We start from the raw sequence: 10,955 nt of genomic DNA, 5'->3' as shown, positions 1-10,955 counted from the left end.
CTACCCATTCCGAGTACTTTACCTCTTGCAAGAAACCCGCATCGAACTGCTTCTTAACTTTGTCCTTTATTTTTAGAACAATATCTGGCCTCATTCTCCGCAACTTCTGTTGGACTGGCTTACAATCCTGTCTTGTTGGAAGACGATGCACCACAATATCGGTACTTAATCCTGGCATATCCTGATAGGACCATGTGAAGATATCATTGAATTCACGTAGCAACTCGATCAGTCCTTGCCTTGTGTCCTTGGCAATAAGTGTCCCAATTTTCACCTCCTTCCCTTCCTTAAGGGCTACATTCTCTATTGCCTCTTTTTCATGGGGCATAATTTGTTTCTCCTCCTGTTTTACCATTCTCAACAGATCTGGAGATACATCACAATCCTGGACATCTTCAAAATCCTGAGATTCCTCTAAACACATGTCTTGCTCGCGAGAGAAATCAGGATTTGTAATATCAATGCTCATGTCATTGATATCTAGGGGCCTGTAAAGTATAAAGAATATACAAAGAATGAATGAATTTAAGAATGATTATTTATGTGCTATGAATGAAAGAATAAGAATTGCCAAAATTTAAAGGAATATTGGTTGATAAAAAATGAAACAATACTCATTCAAATTGATAAAAGTTATGTTTTATTTAAATAATAATAGATGAACATAAGCCTATTTTCACAAATGTAATCTTATTACTCTTAGGCTCTAGAGTAACAAGAATATTTCGAGAATTACTCTGAAGAATTCCTAAAGACTACAGGAAGTTCCTCCACAGTCCAATTGTTCAGAGAGCTTCTCGATTCGTAAGGGCGAATGCCCTCAAGGTTCCTTTGCTCCGATCCTTCATTGTGTGCAGTATTAATCTGATGACTCTCTTCTACAAGTAATCCTCTTGATATGAAGGTTTTGGATATAGGAGGGAGTGTCATCGATTCCCACCCCACTTCTCTTCCATCTAAACGCGCCTTTCTCCTTTCTTGGCTCTTCTCGATATCCTTCCTCCTTTACTTATAGTCTGGCTTGAAGCCCAAACTAAAGCGGTCTTTCTTCTCAATCAACTTTGGGATTTGAGTCCCTCCTTGCAGATACTTTCTCAAACCTTTTCCTGGTAAGGCTTCCTTTCCTTCCATCATTTGTAGAGCCATCCTCGTAGCTCTTGCTATCCTTGGCACCGGTAGCTCACTTCCTTCCGAAATGAAAGTCGCATTTACAAATTCTAAAGAGCGAAAAGAACACTCAATAGATTCTTCGTTTGTCTCGGCATAAGGGGCCTTACTAGTGACTACGGCTATAATGTCCTCCTCCGCATTGATGGTTATTAACCGTCAATTGGTCACAAATTTCATTTTCTGGTGCAACGACAAGGGCACCACTCCTGCTGAGTGTATCCGTGTCCTGCCTAATAATAAATTGTAGGAAGGCTTGATATCCATTACCAAGAAATTTACTTTATACATGTTCGGCCTGATTTTCAAAGGAATGTCAATTCTTCCCATCACCTTCCTTTCTGTACCGTCGAAGGCTCTTACCACATTCTGACATGTCTTCATGTGAGAATCGTCAATGGGTAATCTGTTTAATGTAGGCAATGGTAGAACATTTAAAGCCGATCCATTATCAACGAGCACGCTTGGGAGTGTGTACCCCTTGCATCGAGTAGTAATATACAAGGCCTTAGTTGACCCTCTGCCCCCTGTGGGATTTCATCATCATTAAAGTAGATGAAATTATCCGCGCTAATGTTGTTCACCAATCGGTTCAGCTTATTAATGGATATATCATGGGTGACATATGTTTCGTTAAGCACCTTCATCAATGCTTCCCTATGCACCTCAGAACTTAAAAGTAGAGCCAATACTGATATGCGAGTCGGTTGCTTACGCAACTGCTCGACCACGCTATACTCGCTATGTTTAAGGAACTTTAAAAATTCCTTAGTCTCCTCCTCCTTTACTGGCTCATTGATGGGTACTTCAGTTTCTTCCTCTTTCTCAACCTCGACAACTTTTGTTTTTGTGGGCTCCACTCTGACGCCCCCCATATCATAACGCTTCCCACTCCGCGTGTGGGAACCTTCCACTTGCACGTCTTTAGATGTGCTGGCTATATTTTCTTCCTCTAGCACTGTCACACTACAATCATAATTCCATGGTACTTTCTTGTTATCCTTGTAAGGGAAAGGAGTAGGTTTATGGATAATGACCTTGGGCACTGCTGGTGTCCCCACTTTATTATTCCCTGGCAGGGAGATAATGATCCTTGGCCGGCTGGTTCCTTTTTGTTCACCTTCCAGCACACTTATTTCTCTTTTATAAGAGCTACCTTCAAAAATTTGTAGCTCTTTATTATCTACAAAGCCTTGCACCAAGACTCTGAATTCTTCATAATTTTGGGTCCCATGACCTTCTTCTCCATGGAACTCACAGTAGTTCCCCATTTTTTCTCGTTCTTTCCCAGAGGTTATCATCCCTCTCTTCATCATCTCTTCCCAAATCACCTTCATAGGCATCCTCACCTCAGCAACATTTTCCTTTATCCTTCTTTCACTAGCTTTGCCAATGGCATTTACTCCTTGATTGTCATGATTTGGCAAAGGGTTTTCAGTATTTGGGGTACTATCAAATTTTACAACCCCCATCTTGATCAACCTCTCTACGGACTTTTTGAATCCGATACAATTTTCAATTGAGTGCCCCGATATTCCGGCGTGGTACTCGCATCTGGCGTTTGCATCATACCATTTAGGATATGGAGGCTGTAATGGTTTCAAGTGGAAAGGAGTAATAGCATGTGCATCGTATAAGCTTTGATAAAGCTCACGATATGTCACAGGGATAGCTGTGAATTGCATCCTCTCGTGCCTTATGCCCGATTCCTACCTTTGAGAACCCTGTTGCCCAACCGCAGCTACTTTGGGTTGACCAACTGTGATTGCCTTCGAGTTGAAGCTACCTGTATTGTTCACCTCATTATCTTTTCTCCTTGGGGCCGATCTTTTGGCAGCTTCCCCCTCAATTTTTCCACCTCTTATGGCGTTCTCAATCATCTCTCCCGCCATGACTATGTCCGCAAAACTTTTGGTAGTGCTTCCAATCATGTGAGTAATGAATGGAGCCTGCAGAGTGTTGATGAACAACATGGTGATCTCCTTCTCCAAAAATGGTGGCTGAACTTGCATAGCAACCTCTCTCCATCTTTAAGCATATTGCCTAAATTTCTCATTAGGCTTTTTCTTTATGTTTTGCAGCGTGATCTTATCCGGCGTCATGTCAGTCACATAATTGTACTGTTGCATGAAGGCTTGTGCAAGATCCCTCCATGAATTTATTCTGGCCCGACCCAACTGATTGTACCACCTAGCTGCTGCTCCCACTAAGCTATCTTGGAAATAATGAATCAACAGTTGATCATTGTTCACATATCTGGTCATCCTCCTACAGAACATCGTAATGTGGGCCTCTGGGCAAGTAGTCCCGTTGTACTTTTCAAACTCCGGTATTTTGAATTTATTGGGAAGCACCAATTCTGGGACCAAACTCAAATCCTTGGCATCAACTCCATGATGCCCATCGGCACTCTCTAGAGCCTTAAATTTCTCCTCCAACCATCTACAACGTTCCTCCAACTGTTTTTCAGTTTCGGCCCTCAAATCTTCCTTTTCAGCCACGTCCAAGTCAGGATTGAGAGGATTGGTAGAGTTGTCACCCAAATTGAATCCCGAACCAGTTGGGTCATTCATGTGGATCCCAGTATCAATCGGTCCATGTTGAAGCCTTATAGTGACAGACGGCCTCCTAGGAAGTGCCTCGGTTTGTGTAGGCCCATGGAGGTGAGTAAAGCTTGGAGGATGATCCTCTTCCTCCTCACCAGTGATTGCCATAAGAGCTTTTCCCTTATTAGTGGCCCTCAGCAACTGAGCCATCACAGTCATCATATTCCTCTAAGCCTCTAGCATCTGCTCCCTCATGTCATTTTGCATCTTGGTCAACTGCTCTTGCAATTGGTCATGCATGTCCTTCTATAGTTATTCAAACCTTTGATCCATATTCCTAGATTTTGCACGAGTTCTGTACTGATGCGTGGTTTCCAGATTTTCTTTTCTACTTCTCTCTATAATTTTAACTAATTAGGATCTTTCTTATAACTTTGAATACAAACGATGTGATGAAATGCTATGAGATGCAAATGCATGAATGCAAAAGGACATCGATTCTGATTCAATCTCATTTAGAAAACTTTATTTAGAAAAAGAATATCCTTACATATAAGAGGATTACAAATACACTTTCGCTCTAATGCCCATAGTTTTAACTCTATCTAATAAAAGGGCTAACTCTCGTCCTTTATCCGACGATGACTCATACATCAAACTCAATACATCAACTCGTATTGCCAAGTCTTACACGTGTTCAGCGACCTCTCGAATCTGGGCTACGGCTTCTCCAATGACGTAATCCCTTTCTCTGACCTGTCCTCTAGACTGATGAAGCTCTCCCTTCAAATGATCTTCTTGTACCCCCAGCTGCTCAATTAGGAGCTTACTATCCTACAATGCTGATTCCAACTCCTCAACCTTGCCTTTTAATTTCTTTACCTCAACCGTAGAATCACGACTTCGATACAGATGAAGGAATCACCCGAGCTCAGTTACTTTAGTCTTTAAACCTTGATTTTCTTTTTCTAAGGTCAAATTCCATGATTGCATCTCTTGAAACTTCTTCTCCCAATATTCGGCTTTAGCTTTTTCCTCTTGGACCTCCTTCTGCCCCTGATCTGAAAACCTTCCTAGTCCTACTCTTTTCAAAGCTACTTGTGCTCTTTTGTAATGTTCCTTTAAATCGTCTCGGTCCTCCTCGATCTTTTTTTTTTCTTTCCTCTCTTTCTCGACCTCCATCTTTTGAACGTCGATGTCTAGGCTCAAGTACATCTTTTCTTCATCGAGCTTTGCTATCCTCTTCTCGAACTCCAAGTTTTTTCTCTAAAACTCTTGCTTCATAATCTCTAACTCCAAGGGCATCACTTGCAAATATTCCTGTATCGGTCGAGCTCCTTCCACGCTTGCCTTAGGGATGTTATCATTAATCCTTCTACCTCTCCACTTGACGTACTCCAGAGTCGTAGTAGGGCTAACAACTACTCCCTTTAATTGACAAGTCTGGTTCCAAGCACTAGAGATCTCACTAACCTTCTTCTTGTAATCAGCTCCTCTATACAAGAACTCACTTTGAGCCAGTCCATGAGTTGCTGGTACGAACTGCCTCAATCCATGCTACCTCAATACCAGCAAAGGTGCATAACCGATGGCACCCCAAATTCGCAATAGAGGGACCCAATCAAAACTGCCGCATCGGTAAAGGATCTCACCAGGAATCATCCATAGAGCCCTCCACTATACTTCCTTTGACTGCAGATTCTGAAGTAGCACTATCCAATTTTTTTCAGGAACATCAACTTTCCTAGTTAAAGCTGCTATGTCCTTAAACGGAGAGTAATCCTCGAATAAGACCCGAAAAACCACCTTATTTATCAATCGGAAGTGACTGTAGAACTAAGCTAAAAGTAACTAAGCACAACCAACAAACCTGCCCGCGCTGGCCCTCCTACATGCATTCAAAGACCTGAATGTTTCCGCCAAAATCACAAGAATAGAAGTAACCCGTTTGCTAAGTCGATGGAAGAGATCTGTGGTCGCCTCGTCCACATATCCCAAGGCCTTGGGGAAAACCATCAATCTGTATAAGCTTAAGGCAAAAATGTCTACCCTCTTTGCCTCGTCTGGATGTGTCTGGATCAGATCTTTCAAAGCTCCCCACGGAATGCACTTACTTTCACCCTTTTCCTTAATTCTAAACATGATCCACTGCTCGCTCATCCCCGTAATAGTCATCAACTTCTTACCAAAGGTTGGGACACAAGCAGTTCGAGAATAAATCCTATAACATTGAAATCTAGGACACCGAAGTAAGGCTGTGTACTCCTCCACAGTAGGCACTAAATCTACCTCCCTAAAGGTAAAACAATTGTATGCTGGATTCCAAAACTGAGCGAGAGCTCTAAACAAGTTCTCATCAACCTGAATATTAAACAAATAGGGCAAATCTCCGTACTTACCGTAGAATGATTGCTTGGTCTCATTGCTCCACTGATCCCAAATCACCTTAAGCTCCTGCAGATTATTCTGTGTGACACTAATGCGAGTGTAGTCTGACAGCTCCAACACATATCCCGCAGTTATGTTATTCCCTTTTCCTAGCTGAGTTTGCTCAGACCATCTATGGACGTTAGCGTTGCCTTCCACTCTATCAAGAAGTTCGTTCTCCATAATAAAACTTTCTAACTTAGAAATTGACCGTGAATCGATACCTTTTAAATGCGAAATGACATGCAATGACAAAAAAGGAAACAATCAGTATCACATAATATTAATAAACTCAAGATTAATATGTGAGGGTAATATCTAAAGTATAATTCTAACTAAGCTGAGCTCTTACAATTTTTCTATATGAGGTTTTAGTTCTAAAGTTGAAGTACCTGAACTAGCAGATTCCTCGATTCACACCCATTATAGGCTCATTTGAACTGAGTTCAATTAAGGAGAATACATTTCCCTATGGCTACACGGAAATGAAAATCTCACTAAACCATAGGTACGGATGTATCCCGAAAGTGATCCACTATCCTGCACGGAGGCGAAAACCTCACGAAGGCGTAGTTTCTCACTCCCACTTAAGGGTGTAACCACAACGGTCATGCAAATGCAATGCGTATCAGAATATAACAACACATGCAATAATACAAACACATGTAATGCAAAGAGGATTAAATTTTAAAATTTTTAATTTCTGACATTAAGACAAGAGATAATCAATTACACGGCTTGACTCTCTTATTAGTCCCCAGTGGAGTCGCCAAGCTGTCGAAACCATTTTTAAATCGAGTTTTGGAAAATGGGAATCGACTTTAAGAAAAACGAAAACGGGAGTCGCCACCAATCTTTTTAGGTGTGATTGGATCACCTTATAAAATGTTTCATTTTAAAACATTAATTTTGGTCTACGAAAGTCGAGAAAACAGATTCGGGAGTCGGTTACGTATGAGGAAGGGTTAGCACCCTCGTAACGCCCAAAAATTGGTACCTAATTGATTATCATGTATCTTTGATGTCGAAAATTTGAAAGTTTTAAGATACAAACCTTTTTAGAATATTTTGATTTTTAAAAAATTAAGGTTCATTTGTATCAATTGAATCAAAATATTTCATCCAATAAGTTAGGAGGCAATATTTTTAAGACATTCGAAGCTAAGCTAGCCCTTTTTAAAATCCCTATCTCAAAACGACAAAACACCATATCCAGTAAGTTAGGATACAACGCTTTGAAATTCCGAGATAGTTGCTCGTATTTTGAAAACCTTAAAATCTTAGAAGGGTACTTTGACTATTGGAACTCAACGAGAAAAGTCGCAACCCAGTAAGTTAGGGCACTACCTTTCTTAAAGTTTCCAAATACCAAGCATTGCCTTTTTATTTTTGAAAACTTTTGAAACTCATTTCTAATTAATGCATGAAGAGCCATATATACACATTATAACATGTAAGATTACATATTATAATAATAGATAGCTAAGGCATGCATTTAGATAGTATGATAGTAATAATATAAAGGTCCTATACTAGATACATACATAAATATAACCAATCTTAGTTACATAATAACATACATATTAAAATATACATAGCATATATTGAAGAAGAATAAGAAAAATATACGAACATACAAAGTAATAATTAATTAAAAAACGATGCATGATATACAATTAAACATATAAATATATATACAAAACAAATGTGACAATATAAAAGAAATAATAATAATGTAGTAATATATATATCAAACAAACAACACTTAATAATATTATGAACTAGCACTTAATATATAGATGATATAAAATATAATAATATATAAAAAAATTAATACGTATTGAAATATAAAAAGTGAGTAATTAAAAAATATATATATATATAATTAAAATACAATATTTAATAATGCACGATAATAATATATATATATGTGATAAAAACTTAAATAAATATAATGAAATGTAATATGAAATATGTACAATAATAATAATGTAACAAATATTTTACATATAAAATATAATAAAATAAAAATAAAAAGAAATAAAAATAAAAAAAGAATAAATATATATATAATAAAATATATAATAAAAGAATTTTTTTAAAAAATGATAATAATAATCTAATGAAGAATATATACTATTTTATATAACTAATAATTTTTTAAAAATAAAAATAAAAAGGATTAAAATTGAATTTAATTAAGAAATTTGGGGGTTAGTTTGCAAAATAATAAAAATTCTCGGCCTGATTGAAATGCGTATTAAATTCAGAGGACTCCCTGGGCAATTTAGCTCTAATCTCAAAACGACACCATTTCCCTAATACCGTTTTAAAATCACTGTGAGGACTAAATTGAAACAAAATTAAAATGTTAGAGTTAAATTAAAAAATAAATAAAAATGAAATTATAAATATTAAAATTGTGAGAGGACCAATTGGGAAATTAACCCACTTTACGAAAACACGCGGATTCTCCCCGGGTAATCGGGTCAACACGCGGATCCTAAGCTTTGAAACGACGCCGTTTTATGCTTATTGAGTTAAACTAAAATGCCATCATTTCATTTGGGCTATATAAGCCAAATTCTGAGCCTTAAGATCATTTTGCACTCGGTTTAGAAAAAAAAAACGAGAGAAATCCTCTGAAACTCTTCCCAGCCCTCTGAGCTCCGGCCCTAGGCCGGTTTGCTCCGTTCATCGGACCTCCATACTCAGCCTTACGCACCGTCACCAACTCCGCCACACACGGTGGTCGGGATCCGAAAAGCTTCGCTTTTCTCAGCGAATCCAGAAGGTACTCCTCTCTCCTCTGTTTTTAATGTATTATATGCAGGTTGCTTACAATAAAGTAAAGAAAAATAAAATAAAAGTAGAAAGAGAACAATTGATCACCTTCGTTTCTCGTGAAATCTTTCTGATATATTATTGAAAAAATATTTGGTGTACAATATCTCTGTGGTGTTTTTCTCTCTGTGTGTGTATATCGTAAGTCCTTTTTACAGATTTGAGAAAAGGCTTTATAGCCTTAATCTACTGCCTATTTTGGAAAGAAATCGAAAGATTTCTTTCCAAACTCTGTTCTAATCTATTTACTGCAATTTTGCTTTGATTTCTTTCCTTTTCCTGCAGGTGACCGCGAGGATCTCGCTCAATCACTAATGTCTGCACGCTGATGGAGCCAACGCCGGATCGTAGCGCGAGGAGATCTGACGATTCTAGCGTGATTTGCGCGTCGATGGTGGCGCGATGTCTGATGGCAGAGCCGAGAAATCACGACGCGCTTGGTGGCAACTATTGGGCCGTTGAATCTGCGTGAGATGAAGGGTCGCGTCGCTTAGAGTGCCAGAACTTCATTGCGGCACTGAGTTCTCAGGAAACCCTAGGGTTCCCTCGTCTGTTTTTACAGCTTTGGGCCTTTTGGGCCCCGTGTAAACCTAGGTCAAGGTGTTGGGTTATTTTTGGGGTGTAAATGGGTCCAGTAGGTTTAGGCTGTTTGGATTTGGGCTTTAGCACTGTAAACGGACTGTTTAGAAAATAAATGGACTTTATTTTTTTATTTTAGTCTAAGGCCCGGGCGAATTTGGGCTATTACAGCAGGGAATGCTCAAGATGCAAATCCACAGATCAAATTTAGTAACATATATTATTTTCATATATATCAAAATATCATATTTTCATGAGCCATAAATCGCATGACATGAGTAATGGAAATCACATATTAACATATTTCACAGAATCATCCAATAAACCAATCACATCACATATCTCAGAGTTTCAGGATTTACTTGTTATCCTCATTTATTAGTTTTTTCATCTATCCCTATGAATACACTTGTATTCGTAAATTTTCATCGATCCCTATGAATACACTTGTATTCGTAAATACACATATTTGAAGAATCAAATATCTATAAATATTACACTTAAAAATATCTTCATTATTATTATTTAATCATTAATATCGATTATTATCAATTAAGTCCCCACACCTTAGATCTGATGGAATATATCCCGATTCCACTTTGAAAGAGATGAATCCAATTTCTTGAGTCACTATGTTTGATCATATGTACGTATTAGTATCGATCTAATGAATAAATAAAGACCCTTAATAATAAAATAGTGGTGATTTGGCAATACTTACACAAAAGTGTGATCAAATCGCACACTGCCACAAATAGGTGGTGATTTCAGGATTTTCGATTAACTCTTTAATAAGGCACGAAAAGGAGTGATTAGTATTATTAAAATCTAGAAATAATATTACGAGAACATAGTGTGAGCTAAAACCTTCCTACTTATAGAAACAACAGAGGAGGAGGCTCGACGATAAATCCCAAAAAGTTGATCAGAGGGAGGAATTTGGCTCTCTAAACACAAAATAGAATTGTTTTGAGAAATAATTCAAAAAAATGATCTTTAATATTTTAAAAATTAGATTCAAGAGTTTATGTATATGATTTTCGAAAAGAAGAGAAGAAAAATGAGAAAAATTAGCGGTGGCCAACGACGGTGGCGTGGCAGTGACGCGACGGTGGTACAGCGACAACTACGGTGGAGATAGAAAGGTGTTGCGGCAATTATGTATAGTGGAGGAGAGGAAGAGATTAAAAGATAATTGACTTCAAAAATGTTAAAAAAGGACGAAAAAGCTAAAAGTCGGTAGAGGAAATGTGGTGAACTGGAAAATAGGGGAGGAGAGGAAAGAAATGGGAGTATCAAAATGTAAAATAGGGTTATGGGAGTGCTAGGGCCAGCCATGATTAGTCAAAAGCTTACTTTAGGTAAGTTTGAGGACAAAGGGAGTGAAAAGTG

At 38.2% G+C, this 10,955-nt stretch overlaps 1 protein-coding gene across 1 annotated transcript; it reads right to left on the bottom strand.

The window, feature by feature from the left end:
* Window positions 1-1,005: 1,005 nt before the first annotated feature.
* Window positions 1,006-2,852, bottom strand: LOC108451713 (uncharacterized). The gene is made up of 2 exons (XM_017749373.2): window positions 1,646-2,852; window positions 1,006-1,217 (listed from the first exon to the last, which is right to left on the bottom strand). Exons 1-2 carry the CDS (start codon window positions 2,850-2,852, stop codon window positions 1,006-1,008), a joined length of 1,419 nt encoding a protein of 472 aa, XP_017604862.2.
* Window positions 2,853-10,955: the final 8,103 nt, after the last annotated feature.

The sequence above is a fragment of the Gossypium arboreum genome, chromosome 5, assembly GCF_025698485.1.
Source record: "Gossypium arboreum isolate Shixiya-1 chromosome 5, ASM2569848v2, whole genome shotgun sequence".
NCBI classification, from domain to species: domain Eukaryota; kingdom Viridiplantae; phylum Streptophyta; class Magnoliopsida; order Malvales; family Malvaceae; genus Gossypium; species Gossypium arboreum.
Note: the sequence above shows the minus strand (reverse complement) of the source record. Positions and strands in the feature narration are given on the sequence as shown.